General features: G+C 52.1%; 2 protein-coding genes across 2 annotated transcripts; one reads left to right on the plus strand and one right to left on the minus strand.

Annotated features, from left to right (window-relative positions):
• Window positions 1-1,751: 1,751 nt before the first annotated feature.
• On the minus strand, window positions 1,752-11,742 carry top3b (DNA topoisomerase III beta). The gene is made up of 17 exons (XM_084489349.1): window positions 11,548-11,742; window positions 11,347-11,453; window positions 11,176-11,250; window positions 10,520-10,716; window positions 10,171-10,327; window positions 9,618-9,731; window positions 8,855-8,945; window positions 8,264-8,418; window positions 8,028-8,133; window positions 7,743-7,889; window positions 7,374-7,547; window positions 6,739-6,867; window positions 6,249-6,398; window positions 5,889-5,989; window positions 4,504-4,705; window positions 3,488-3,675; window positions 1,752-2,266 (listed from the first exon to the last, which is right to left on the minus strand). Exons 1-17 carry the CDS (start codon window positions 11,588-11,590, stop codon window positions 1,988-1,990), a joined length of 2,415 nt encoding a protein of 804 aa, XP_084345475.1. The 5' UTR covers window positions 11,591-11,742; the 3' UTR covers window positions 1,752-1,987.
• Window positions 11,743-12,229: 487 nt separating this feature from the next.
• Window positions 12,230-14,482, plus strand: LOC311371122 (uncharacterized protein; the record flags this gene model as incomplete). The annotated part of the gene is made up of 3 exons (XM_084489350.1): window positions 12,230-12,313; window positions 13,976-14,136; window positions 14,222-14,482. 3 exons carry the CDS (start codon window positions 12,230-12,232, stop codon window positions 14,448-14,450), a joined length of 474 nt encoding a protein of 157 aa, XP_084345476.1. The 3' UTR covers window positions 14,451-14,482.
• Window positions 14,483-15,101: the final 619 nt, after the last annotated feature.

Here is a 15,101-nt window from a genome sequence, read left to right on the forward strand (position 1 = left end):
GGTGCAGTGAGGTGCAGTGAGGTGCAGTGAGGTGCAGTGAGGGCCAGGTGCAGTGAGGTGCAGTGAGGTGCAGTGAGGGCCAGGGTACCCACCAGGTGTCCAGCAGGCGAAGGCCCAGCTCCAGGCTCTCCCCCTGCAGCTCCTCCAGGCTGACGGGCCCCCGGCTGAGAGGCCTCAGGGGGAGGGGGTCCTCGGGGCCCAGCGCCGACGGGAACTCCTCCCCCAACCTCCGCAGGAAACTCCGCACTTCCTCCTCCTCCGCCATCCGACTCACTACAGGGTTGAGGGGCGACGGCGTTTACGGAGGGACAGTACGACTCGAACTACGTCAACAATTACCATCTACTATGTAGCGTGCTGTAGCGCTGGCCTGCACGCGTCAACAGGTACTCCCTGTTGTGCTGAACAAGTATAAACAGTATTAGTTCAACTCTGCATACTGTGAATCACTCACTGTGCACTGTTTTGAACAGGTATGCACTGTATGTGTTAACAGGTATGCACTACATGTATGTACAAGTTAAACACGCATGCACACTATGTGTTGAAAAGGAACACCTGATCGCACATAATGCATGGACTGCTTGTATGTGCTAATAATGGTAAATAGTAGTAATCATGGTAATAATGATATGTGCAAAAATCTCTCCAGTGATTTCCCAGCTCTAAGTGAGGCCAGAGCGTTGATGTGCTATGTTGAGAATTGTATAACTACATAAGTGAATAAAAATCGATTTGAAGCAACATTTACAAAGTGTTCCACTGGAAACCCCAACAAGAGACGGACTGCACATCAACACACTGACACTGCGTCTGTGGCCACGACTTCCAGTTGGAAGCCAGTCGACAATCATCCCTTCGTACGCACATTCAGTTTCTAAATAACAAACCCGTAAAGTAAAACACAACAACAAAAAAAGAACTGAAACAATGGGAGGATTGATGAGCGGACATAAGTTGTGTTCGTACCTTCAGCCTCCGTCGGTCTGCGGTCCGGCGCGTGTCCGCGGATAGGAAACGCCCTGTGGGCCCCGCGGCGGCGCGCCTCCTCCTGTGGGCCCGAACCCGAACCGATCCGATCCGATCCCAGGGGCCCCTAGAACCGAGCAGCAGGAGACGGGACGCCTTGTCGTTGTTCACTTTCGTAGTCTTTTTCTTCTTCTTCTTCTTCGTCGGTAGTTTGGAGGACGTTGCTGCCCCTGCTGGTGCCTTCAGGATAAAAAACCCTCAGCGACACATGAAGCTCCTACCCTGATTGACCACGAGGTGGGGCCCCCGGGGGCCACACAATAATCATATCGGACGTTTTGTTGGGGTGCGTCAGGGTTCTGTTCTATGGAAAGCCGGACTGAAGCTCCGAAGTGCGCCGCATAGAGGCTAGGGCCGCGTTGTGGCGCTCTTTGCTTTCCATAGCGTTCAGGCTGGTGTGTGTAATATATACATATATATACATATATATATATACATATATATATACACGTGTGTCTCTAGCATGTATGTTTGTGTGTAACATGTGTGTCTCTATATGTGTGTGTGTGTGTGTGTGTACTGACTAAAGTACCTATCGTGCGGCACTTTGATAAAAGCTCCTTAAACGTGTGTCTAGACTGTAGGTTTTGTTTAGGAGACGGAGGGTCTTTTGGTGAGTGTGTGTGTGTGTGTGTGTGTGTGTGTGTGTGTGTGTGTGTGTGTGTGTGTGTGTGTGTGTGTGTGTGTGTGTGTTGATAATAAAGCCGACAGCATCAGAGATGGAGAACTTTAATGTCGTGATGAGCAGACGATGAGGAGGTGATCAGACCCCCAGAGCCACTAACCCAGGAGGAGCGTTTACTAACTAACTAACTAACTAACGAGCATTCAAAAGTAAATCAAGACGCAGGCGCAGAGTGTACAAAAAGAGTGAACAAAAAGAGTGAACAAAAAGAGTGACAGGTCCGGTTCCAAACAGCCAGTCCTCCTGATGGCTGACGTCATGTGACCAACGGCGTCAGACAAAGTACGCCGCCAGCGCCGCCATCTTGTCCTTGGGCTTCTTGGGGTTGCCGCGGCGGCTGCGGCCCCGCCCCCGGCCGCCCCGCCGCGCCCCCCCGCGGTGCGCCGGGTGCCGCATGGCGGCGTGCTTCAGCTCCACCAGGTCCTGGAACAGCGGGTCGCAGAACACGCAGCCGGTGTGCTGCGTCTCCCCCGCCGGCAGCGGGGAGCGCGTCTTGTTGAAGTCCACCGCCACCAGCGACGCCTCGCACGCCTCGCAGCTCTCCGCCGCCACCTGGTGGCCACGGCCGGGAGCGCAGGGGGCGAAGACACGCGTCAGAATGGAGCACACTACAGTACAGTACACTACAGGGTTATGGTACACTACAGGGTTACACTACAGGGTTATGGTACACTACAGGGTTATGGTACAGGGTTATGGTACACTAGAGGGTTATGGTACACTACAGGGTTATGGTACAGGGTTATGGTACACTACAGGGTTATGGTACACTACAGGGTTATGGTACAGGGTTATGGTACACTACAGGGTTATGGTACAGGGTTATGGTACACTACAGGGTTATGGTACACTACAGGGTTATGGTACAGGGTTATGGTACACTACAGGGTTATGGTACAGGGTTATGGTACACTACAGGGTTATGGTACAGGGTTATGGTACACTACAGGGTTATGTTCTGCTGCTGTTGCTGTTGCCTGCGTTGTGTGTTCTCCGGTATGTTTGTGTTCTGTTTGTCCTGTTTGGGCCTCTACCAGTTTGTTACTGGGTCTCTACCAGTTTGTTACTGGCCTCTACCAGTTTGTTACTGGGTCTCTACCAGTTTGTTACTGGCCTCTACCAGTTTGTTACTGGGTCTCTATCAGTTTGTTACTGGCCTCTACCAGTTGTTACTGGCCTCTACCAGTTTGTTACTGGGCCTCTACCAGTTTGTTACTGGGTCTCTACCAGTTTGTTACTGGGTCTCTACCAGTTTGTTACTGGCCTCTACCAGTTTGTTACTGGGTCTCTACCAGTTTGTTACTGGCCTCTACCAGTTTGTTACTGGCCTCTACCAGTTTGTTACTGGGCCTCTACCAGTTTGTTACTGGGCCTCTACCAGTTTGTTACTGGCCTTTACATGCTTGTTACTGGGCCCCTACCTGTCCTGTTCGTTAGGCCTACAGACGCTATTGAGCTGAACGTTCTAATGTGTAAGTTACATCAGGGGGGCGTGTCCACCTGACCCTGGGGCGTGTCCACCTGGGGGGGGGGCGTGTCCACCACACACACGCCCACCCAGGGGGGGGCGTGTCCACCTGACCCTGGGGGGGGGGGGGGGGCGTGTCCACCGGGGGGCGTGTCTACCTGACCCTGGGGGGGCGTGTCCACCTGACCCGGGGGGGGCGTGTCCACCTAACCCTGGGGCGTGTCCACCTGACCCGGGGGCGTTTTCACCGGGGGGGCGTGTCTACCTGTACCCAGGGGGCGTGTCCACCGGGGGGCGTGTCTTACCTGCACCCGGTGGGCGTGCTCGAAGAAGTGCACCAGCACGTTGCAGCTGTTGCAGGCCATCCTCCACTTGGGGGCGGAGGTGGGGTCCAGCACCAGCACCCCCCCCTCACACTCCACACACTGACCGATGCCCAGAGACACCAGGGAGTGCTGGCAGGACGGGTGGGTGCACTCGTTACAGCCCACCCCTGGGGAGACACACACACACCTCATACACTGTACGTAACGTACTACAGTATACATTATACAGTGTACCACAATGTACATTATACTAGTGTACCTCATACACTGTACGTAACGCAGTGTAGCACAATGTATATTATACTACAGTGTACCTCATACACTGTACGTAACGTACTACAGTGTACATTATACAGTGTACCACAATGTACATTATACTACAGTGTACATTATACTACAGTGTACTACAGTGTACCTCATACACTGTACGCAGTGTCCTACAGTATACATTATACAGTGTACCACAATGTACATTATACTACAGTGTACACTATACTACAGTGTACTACAGTGTACCTCATACACTGTACGTAACGCAGTGTACTACAGTGTACATTATACTACAGTGTACCTCATACACTGTACGTAACGCAGTGTACTACAGTGTAAATTATACTACAGTGTACTACAGTGTACCCTATGCAGTGTACTACAGTGTATCCTATGCAGTGTACTACAGTGTACTACAGTGTATCCTATACAGTGTACTACAGTATATCCTATACAGTGTACTACAGTGTATCCTATACAGTGTACTACAGTGTATCCTATAGTGTACTACAGTATATCCTATACAGTTTACTACAGTGTACTACAGTGTACCCTATACAGTGTACTACAGTGTATCCTATACAGTGTACTACAGTATATCCTATGCAGTGTACTACAGTATATCCTATGCAGTGTACTACAGTGTATCCTATGCAGTGTACTACAGTGTACTACAGTATATCCTATACAGTGTACTACAGTGGATGCAGCCGGCTGAGCCTCACCTTTCTTCATGTCCCTGAAGGGGGGGTTGCTGCAGCAGTAGGGGCACAGCGGGTAGCTCTTGCCCCGGGGCCCGGAGGTCCAGAGGACCAGCTCGAAGTCGTCCAGCGGGCAGCGCAGCTCCTTGTACAGCTTGATGACTCCGTTCTGGGGCACGCTGTAGGTCTCGTCGCAGTGGGAGCAGTGCAGCCGGCTGGGCTTGGCCTGGAGAGCGACGGTGCAGCAGGCTTACACAACATCACTCATGTAGAGATAACTCGGGCGCTCAAACGATTACACATTGTAATCACGATTAATTGCGTTGTATTGGAAGTTGACTGAAGAATAATCACATTTTTAACTTGTATTTTAAATCCACTCCAATTGAAGTAAAAGGAGATTTTCAAATGGAATGACACATTATCATTCATACCAAATGTACATAATAAGCAAAAGAAGAATCTGATATGAATGTTGACATTCTGTGGGCAAAACCTTTCAAAATCACAACAAAAAATATATAAGGAAAAAATGACTGCGTCACGTAGAGTGTATGCTAATAGATGCTAAAAGTTACGTCCCACAACATGGCAGCCACCCCCCGCCGCGTCCCAGACTCTATTAGCAGTGACCTTGTGATTCATTCATTTGTTCCCAGTGAGACCGGAGCGTCCAGGCAGCTAAAAGCTCTTCATGAGCAGCGAAGGTCGCAGAGAACCAGTCAGAACATCAGAGACCGCTCGCTAAGCTAATGACCACACACACACACACACACACACACACACACACACACACACACACACACACACACACACACACACACACACACACACACACACACACACACACACACACACACACACACACACACACACACACACACACGCAGGCACACACAGACAGACAGACAGACAGACAGACAGACTCGCCGTTAGATGGTGAACTCAGTGGTTAGACTGGAGCCATCAGGAGGCCTTTATGTGTGCAAGTTCTCCCCATGTTCTCCTCTCATGTTCTCATGTTCTCCTCTCATGTTCTCAATTCAATTTGGTATAATAATGGTATAATAATGGTATAATATTGATATAGCCCTGAATCACCGAAAGGGCTTAACACGACAAATATTTATGACATCCATACAGCATACTCATGTTCTCCTCTCATGTTCTCCTCATGTTCTCGTGTCAACGTGGGATTCCTCCGGATGCTCCGGTTTCCCAGACAACACAAACATGCCAGAGGACCCTCCTGCCCTGCCCATGAGCAAGGCTCTCCAAGGGCAGCTGGTTGCCAGGCGCCCCCCATCGTCAGCCCACTGCTCCTCTGGGAGGACGGCCCAGCGCAGACAGCAGAGCCCCAGAGGCGTGATGGTAGTTAGAGCACCATACAGAGCAGCGCGACGGCTCACCTGGATGTACTTCATGAAGCGGTGGCACTTCCCACAGCGAGACAACGGCTTCCCACTGTCGGCCAGCGGCGAGAAGGACACCTCCATCAGCTCATCCATACCTGCACGCACGCACACACACACACACACACACACACACACACACACACACACACACACACACACACACACACACACACACACACACACACACACACACACACACACACACACACACACACACACACACACACACACACACACACGCGCGCGCGTTACCAAGGCGCAGCAGCAGGTACTGGAAGGATGCTGACGTGAAGCCGAGGCCCTCCTGACACCTCGGCCCTGGCCTGTCCTGGAGCGGTGAGATCTGGAACTTACTGCCCACGGAGTCTACAAAGTAGTGGAACTTCCTCTTGAAGATGTCCAGCGTGTGCTGCAGGACCTGCTGGTAGTTGGCCTTGCCCATGGCGATGAGCATCAGCTGCTTCTCCACCGCGCTGCGGATGGTGGGCAGCACCAGCTCTGCGTCTGGAGCCCAGAACATGAACCACGTTAACTAGTTGACTAGTCAACTGCTCTAGTTAACTACTAGTTAATGACTAGTTCACTATTAACTGCTAGTAAACTACTACATCATACATATACCTGTCTTGTAGTTCTATGTACCTGTGTTGTAGTTCTTATACCTGTGTTGTAGTTCTTATACCTGTCTTGTAGTTCTTATACCTGTCTTGTAGTTCTTATACTTGTCTTGTAGTTCTTCCTACCTGTGTTGTAGTTCTTATACCTGTGTTGTAGTTCTTATACCTGTGTTGTAGTTCTTATACCTGTGTTGTAGTTCTTATACCTGTGTTGTAGTTCTTCCTACCTGTCTTGTAGTAGCCGTGCACCAGCACGATGCCCAGGTTGGTGGGTTTGAGCTTGCGGCCGTTCTCCACCGTGACGTAGTTCCTCTGGCAGACGTTGTTGATGTGCACGGGGATGCTGGCGTCCGTACCTGAGGACAGAGGGGGAGGGGCTTAGATCCTCCCTGAGGACAGAGGGGGAGGGGCTTAGATCCTCCCCGAGGACAGAGGGGGAGGGGCTTAGATCCTCCCCGAGGACAGAGGGGGAGGGGCTTAGATCCTACCTGAGGACAGAGGGGGAGGGGCTTAGATCCCTGGTCCACAGCTTTTATTGAAGGATGCTCCGTTAAAAGGCCTATGCCAAACAAATGTATTTCTGTAAGTTTTTCTCCCCATGTAATTGCTGACACGCAATCAGACATTTTGAATGTTGGAATATATATTTTCGTTATATTATATAATAGGCCTGTTACTGTATTTTTTTGTAGACAGGCCTGAATTTGCACTACTAGCTGGTTGTCTGCCAGCGCAGAGATCTTGGCAAAATACATTTTTGGACAGCCCTTCTGTCTCCGTGTGTTTTGTGTGTTTTTTGTGTGTGTATGTGATGACGTCATCGTCGACTTCATTGACAGAAACGTGGTGCGGCCCCTGGTACCGATGCCGTGCTTCTCCATCAGGGTGATGAGCTCCGCCTCCGTCAGGTAGTCGGGGGGGCAGGTCTGCTTCTCCACCAGCTTGATCTCGTCCACCGTGAAGACGTCTCCGCGCTCGCAGGTCGGCAGAGCCTCCTCCAGGGGGATCCCCAACCAGGGCATCACCGCCGTGTAACCTAGGAGACCACACACACACACAGGGCATCACCGGCTGTAACCTAGGAGACCACACACACACACCAGGCATCACCGCCAGGAACCCTTCTGAGACTAAAATGTTCTGCGAGGAGTGAGTGAGTGAGTGAGTGAGTGAGTGAGTGAGTCAGAGAGAGAGAGAGAGAGAGAGAGAGAGAGAGCGAGAGGAGGAGGACCTGGTGAGATGAGCGTCTTGCCGCTGCAGGAGAAGGCCTCGGTGGCGATGGAGAACTCGATGGTGGTCTGCAGGTATTTACAGTCCTCGCTCACCGTGGCCATGAAGTGACGCGTGATGTACTCATACAGACGCCAGCCGTCACTTCCTGTTGGGGGAGGGAGGGTCAGGCACTCGAGCTAGAACGAGAACTAGAGCTGGAGATAGAGCTGGAGCTAGAACTAGAGCTGGAGCTAGAACTAGAGCTGGAGCTAGACAGCTAGCCCAGGTGTGGCCGTCTCCTCACCCAGCTCTGCCTCTGACGCGGCCCTCATGGGGGTGATGGGGGGGTGGTCTCCAGCATCAGAACCCTTCCTGGGTCGGTTCAGACCCGCTGCCAGCAGGGCCTTGGCCTGACCAGGAAGAACAAGAGAGGGCACTTAAAGAGTCTACCGGGGTGGAGGAGGAGGAGGAGGAGGAGGAGGAGGAGGAGAAGGAGGAGGAGGAGGAGGAGGGAACAGGAGGGAGGAGGAGGACCCTGACCTCCTGGGCCCACATGGGGTTGCTGGTCTGCTGGAGCAGGACTTCCTTGAGGTCAAAGTTCTCGTGGTAGTGGTTGGTCTCTGTGCGGGGGTAGCTGATGTAGCCCTGGGTGTAGAGCCGCTCCGCGATCTGCATGGTGTGCTGCGGCCCCATGCCTGAAACATGATGGATCACAGCCCGCACATCACAGCCCGCACATCACAGATCACAGCCCACACATCACAGATCACAGCCCACACATCACAGATCACAGCCCACACATCACAGATCACATCCCACACATCACAGCCCACGCATCACAGCCCACACATCACAGATCACAGCCCACACATCACGGCCCACTAGCCACACATTACACGCAACACATAGACATCACACTGGTGTCGCCACATGTTACAAAGCATGGTACTAAATATGTTACTAAACATGTTACCTAACATACTACTAAACATGTTACTAAACATATCGCTAAAGGTGGTACTAGACATGGAACTGAACATGGTACTAGACATGGAACTGAACATGGAACTAGACATGTTAAGACCAGTTGTTTATGGTCACCAGGAGGCTGAGTGGTCTGCTTCATCTTACCCAGAGAGGAGCTCGCCACTCGGAGCATCTCCACCGTGTTCAGGGCCAGGGGCCTCTGCTTAGCCTTCTCCTTCTTACTCACTGACTCCACCTGCAGGGGCCACATGTAACAGACTGACCTACAGGGGCCACATGTAACAGGCTGACCTACAGGGGCCACACGTAACAGACTGACCTACAGGGGCCACGTGTAACAGACTGACCTACAGGGGCCACACGTAACAGACTGACCTACAGGGGCCACATGTAACAGACTGACCTACAGGGGCCACACGTAACAGACTGACCTACAGGGGCCACACGTAACAGACTGACCTACAGGGGCCACACGTAACAGACTGACCTGCAGGGGCCACACGTAACAGACTGACCTACAGGGGCCACATGTAACAGACTGACCTACAGGGGCCACACGTAACAGACTGACCTGCAGGGGCCACACGTAACAGACTGACCTACAGGGGCCACACGTAACAGACTGACCTACAGGGGCCACACGTAACAGACTGACCTACAGGGGTCACACGTAACAGACTGACCTACAGTGGCCACACGTAACAGACTGACCTGCAGGGGCCACACGTAACAGACTGACCTACAGGGGCCACACGTAACAGACTGACCTACAGGGGTCACACGTAACAGACTGACCTACAGTGGCCACACGTAACAGACTGACCTGCAGGGGCCACACGTAACAGACTGACCTACAGGGGCCACGTGTGTAGGTAGATAGTGTAAGTGTGTTTGTGTGTCCTCTCACCCGGGCCTCCCTGGAGGTCTTGGCCAGGTTCACAAACATCTGGCCCACGTCCCGGTCGAAGACCCGCACCCGGTCCCAGTCCAGCGTCAGAGGGCCGTCCTTCCCTTTGAACACCTGCAGAATCAAACGCACCCTAAACACACCTGCAGAATCAAACACACCCTAAACACCTGCAGAATCAAACGGACCCTAAACACCTGCAGAATCAAACGCACCCTAAACACCTGCAGAATCAAACGCACCCTAAACACCTGCAGAATCAAACGCACCCTAAACACACCTGCAGAATCAAACGCACCCTAAACACCTGCAGAATCAAACGCACCCTAAACACCTGCAGAATCAAATACACCCTTTCAATTCAGAATCAAATGGACTCTTTGATACAACTATGAAATCCAATGCAGACTTCAGTTATTTCCATCCTTAAGTACAGGTGTTCTAAAGACCCTACTGGACCTCTCAGTGGGTTTAGACTGAGGTCCTACTGGACCTCCCAGTAGACTGAGGTCCTACTGGTCCTACTGGACCTCCCAGTAGCCCGAGGTCCTACCTTGGCTTGGATGACCCAGTAGGTCTCGGGTTTGAAGGACTGGATCTTGTCGTGCCTCTCCACACAGAAGCCCAGGGTGGGGGTCTGGCAGGGCCCGAAGGAGATCAGGGACGAGTCCAGGTTTCCATATTTTCCCTGGAAGTACTTGGTTTGGAACCTGCGGTTCAACCACACAGGAAGACAGGAAAAGACCGTAAAAGAGAAGCCAACAGCAGACCTGGTGAGGTACAGGTAGTTGGGGCTAGCGGTGAGGAGCTAACACCCGGTGAGGTACAGGTAGTTGGGGCTAGCGGTGAGGAGCTAACACCCAGTGAGGTACAGGTAGTTGGGGCTAGCGGTGAGGAGCTACCTGGTGAAGGCACAGCCGATGCGGAGGTCCAGCTCCTGGCGGGCGTCCACGGCCAGCGCCTCATTGCGGTTGGGCTCCCCCAGCTGGCTCATGGCCTTCCAGATGTCCGTGTCGGTGATGGAGCTGAACTTGGCTCGGAACACCGTCTGCTGACGGCCGTGGGACGCGTTCATCGCCGGCTCGATGGCGTCCAGGACCTGCAGTGACCGGAGGAGACCGAGGGGGAGGGGTCAGAGGTCAGCTGCTGAGGGGTCAGAGGTCAGCTGCTGAGGGGTCAGAGGTCAGCTGCTCTGCTGAGGGGGTCACGATCAGGAGAACAGCGAAATTAAATATAAATACAGAAATACAAGAATACACATCCAACAAAGAAAAATATGCGAGCAGATAAACTGTGTAAACAGATCATCTAATTGTTAAACATGTTTTCATTATTTTAATACAGGAATTTATTAGTTAAATACACGTATTTATTGTCTTAATACATGTATTCATTATGTAAATACACACGTTCATTTTGTAAAAAATGTGTTAATTCGTTAACTAAATGTTTAAGTTATTTAAATACATTGATTAAATACGTATACATAATTTGTAATTGATTTTGCATCGTTTCAGTGTGGTCATTAAGTCGGGATGCGTCTACGAAACAAACTTGCCTCAAAGCAGATGTTCTCTCCTTCCTTGTCGCAGTCCAACCACAGAACGACGTAGTCACACCCTCGGGCCTCCACCTGTTGAACAACACACACCTTAAGAACTACACACCACACTAACCAGCAGCACCACACTAACCAGCACCACCACCGCCCCGCCCTGCCAGGACTGACCTGGAGGAACTTGACCATGTTGAGCTTGGGGTTGGCCTCCTTCTTCTCGGTGGGCGCCTGGCTGAACAGCTCAGCGGGGTCCACCTTGTCCCAGTTGTTGTACTTCCCTGTGGGGTGCAAAGCGTCAGCTTTGGTTTGGTTTACCGTGGCTCACACCGAGGGAGACCGGGGGACGGGGGACGGGGGGGGACGGGGGCTCACCGATGAAGTCCAGGCTCAGCACGTGGCCGCACACCGAGGTCATCTTGAAGCGCGCCGCCTGGCCCTGGAAGGTGCCCACGTAGTCGTGGACGGAGCACGCTCCGTTGAGGCCCTTGCGGCTCGAACAACTTCCTGGAAGACGAGACGACGGGTGACGCCAGCAGACGGACGAAAGGTGCACCTCCTCACCCCCTCACTCACTCACTCACCCCCTCACCATCTCACCCCCTCACTATCTCACTCACTAACCCCCTCAATGTCTCACCCCCTCATAATCTCACCCCCCCCACTCCCTCACCCCCTCACCATCTCCCCCCCTCCCCAGGAAGCGCGGGACAAATGTCCTCCACTGCTGAAGAGGTTCCAGACTCGTGTTTCCTCAGTGCACCGGCTGCCGCTAAGTGGGTTCCAGTCTGGAGGCTACGTGGCTAGCAGGGCTAAATGCTACGCCGTGATGCACTGCCAAATGAAGCACTCATCTCCCAAGGCTAAATGCTAATGGAGATAGCCTGATTGTGACGCTAATGAGCGTGATGCTAATGACCACCCCCACCTTCCAAAAAGAGTCTCTACTCATGGCCGGGGCGCTACAGAGAAGACCCAGCGCTGACGTCAAGAGACGTCAGCTCACAGCACATGGACTCCTCCACGGAACCAGGAGATAAATAGGGTGGAGATCAGCATGGAGACCCCACTACGCCTCCCTCCAGCCCCAGGAACCACCAGCACCGGACTGCCCGCACCCAGACCAATGGACAACATCCAGGTAACGCTTCACCAAGGACGGGGTTAGGGGGGTGCATGTGGTGAGGGTGGTGGTGGTGGTGGATGTGGTTAGGGTGGTGGTGGTGGTGGATGTGGTTAGGGTGGTGGTGGTGGTGGATGTGGTTATGGTTGTTTTGGTGGTGGGTGTGGTGATGGTGGTGGATGTGGTTAGGGTGGTGGTTATGGTGGGTGTGGTGATGGTGGATGTGGTTATGGTGGGTGTGGTTATGGTGGACGTGGTTATGGTGGTGGTGGATGTGGTTAGGGTGGTGGTTATGGTGGGTGTGGTTATGGTGGATGTGATTATGGTTGTTTTGGTGGTGGGTGTGGTGATAGTGGTGGTGGTGGTGGATGTGGTTAGGGTGGTGGTTATGGTGGGTGTGGTGGTGGTGGATGTGGTTAGGGTGGATGTGGTTATGGTTGTTTTGGTGGTGGGTGTGGTGATGGTGGTTATGGTGGATGTGGTTATGGTTGTTTTGGTGGTGGATGTGGTTAGGGTGGATGTGGTGGTGGGTGTGGTGATGGTGGATGTGGTTATGGTGGGTGTGGTGATGGTGGTGGTGGTGGATGTGGTTAGGGTGGTGGTTATGGTGGATGTGGTGATGGTGGGTGTGGTGATGGTGGATGTGGTTATGGTGGATGTGGTGATGGTGATGGTGGATGTGGTGATGGTGGGTGTGGTGATGGTGGATGTGGTTATGGTGGGTGTGGTGATGGTGGTGGTGGTGGTGGATGTGGTTATGGTGGATGTGGTGATGGTGGGTGTGGTGATGGTGGGTGTGGTGATGGTGGTGGACACTAGACACTACACTAAGCTCACGCGGGTTGCCAGGTTCAGGACACTGAATGAACGAGCCGTGGGGAACAGTATATTTTTAGACAAGCACAATTATTCTATTTTGATAATGATTTGCAAACAAGAGTCCTTCACTGCAAGACAGTTAATCCGATAATCTATATGTTTGCAATTATTTGCAAATTATAAACCAGCATCTGTCTTCAAATCCTTTTTGAAGGATTCAAAAGTTCCCTCCATCTGTAAAATGAAACTCCAAGATTGACCTGTGTTTTAGCAAGGCTCCTGGAGGGAGCTCTTTAGAAGAGGCCCAGGCTTTACCGGTTGGTACAATCTAGAAGAATCTCAGTTAATCGAGTTTGTTTGCTTGTTTCCTTGGCTGAAGCACACTGTGTTTGTGTGCCAATTTGTTTCATATCTGGCAACCTGGGGTACTTGGAGAATAGTGAACCTTCCTCCCCTGGTAGTTTAACCCCCTCCTCCCCTGGTAGTTTAACCCCCTCCTCTCCTGGTAGTTTAACACCTTCCTCCTGGTAGTTTAACACCTTCCTCCTGGTAGTTTAACCCCCTCCTCCCCTGGTAGTTTAACCCCCTCCTCTCCTGGTAGTTTAACACCTTCCTCCTGGTAGTTTAACACCTTCCTCCTGGTAGTTTAACCCCCTCCTCCCCTGGTAGTTTAACCCCCTCCTCTCCTGGTAGTTTAACCCCCTCCTCTCCTGGTAGTTTAACCCCCTCCTCTCCTGGTAGTTTAACCCCCTCCTCCCCTGGTAGTTTAACCCCCTCCTCCCCTGGTAGTTTAACCCCTTCCTCCCCAGGTCCTTTAACCCCTGACTGCGGTAGTTTGACCCTCCCTCCGTCTCCCCCCAGCTCTTCGTGCTGTGTGTGTTTGTGCTGCACCAGAGCTTAGCCATGCCTCTGGGCAGCCAGTGCATGGACGAGTCCTTCTGCAGCCTGCCCGACTACTACGGCCAGCTCGTCAACCTGCCGCACCGCATCAACGAGAGGAGCATCGCCTCGTGGAGCTACGTGTGAGGACCACACTGCCTCATTCCTGAATTGTTAATTGGTTGTTAATTGGTTGTTAACGGGTCATTAATGATTCTCTCCACACAGGGAGAACATTGACCTGGAGCGGATCCCCCGGATCATCCACGAGGCCTACTGCCACACCAGCCACTCCTGCCAGGGCGTGGAGGGGCCGTCCAGCCTGGAGACCATCCCCATCTCCCTGAGGGTCCCGGTGCTCAAGAAGAACCCCGACTGCTTACCCGAGGCCAGGTACTCCCTGGAGTACGAGTCCATCAACATCGCCTGCATCTGCGCCGTGTCCCGGAGCAGCTGATGACCGTTGAGCGATACGATAACCGATGAATCAGTGATAGAAACACCCACTTAACACCTCCCTCCTAGGGACGCCCAGACACACCCTAACCCTAACCCTTAACCCTAACCCTAACCCCAACCCTTAACCCTTAACCCTAACCCTTAACCCTAACCCTTCACATACAGTAGACAACCCAGCGGTCGGCGTGATGAAGCTAAAGCACCAGGCTCCAGCCGCACCGCTTTCACTTTAGAAGCTGATAGAACTATACCTGCATTTTGTGCAAAATGAAATAAAATTACATTTTAACAGTGCAATGTCTTTCTAAGAGATTAGTAGTCTATGAAAGGATACTAAACTTGATATTATACTATACATATTAATATATATATAATACTAATAACTAAATGTATATTTATATTGGATATTGTACTTTGTATATAATATATGAAGTTGACTGATGCTTCATATATACGGGGGGATAGCGACCGGAGTCCCCCCCTTCACCCCTCCCCTACCACGGCCTATGGTGGCCGTACGGTCTAGATTGTGTACGGTCAGTTCCAGTATAAGTACCACTTTCTGTCGGCACTAGGAGCCAATGTTGACTTGCACTGCGGTACGGTTTCTGAAACAGCGACACTTTGAGTTATCAAACAGGGAAACAAC

Source organism: Micromesistius poutassou (assembly GCF_964030765.1).
Source record: "Micromesistius poutassou genome assembly, contig: SCAFFOLD_1312, whole genome shotgun sequence".
Taxonomy (NCBI): domain Eukaryota; kingdom Metazoa; phylum Chordata; class Actinopteri; order Gadiformes; family Gadidae; genus Micromesistius; species Micromesistius poutassou.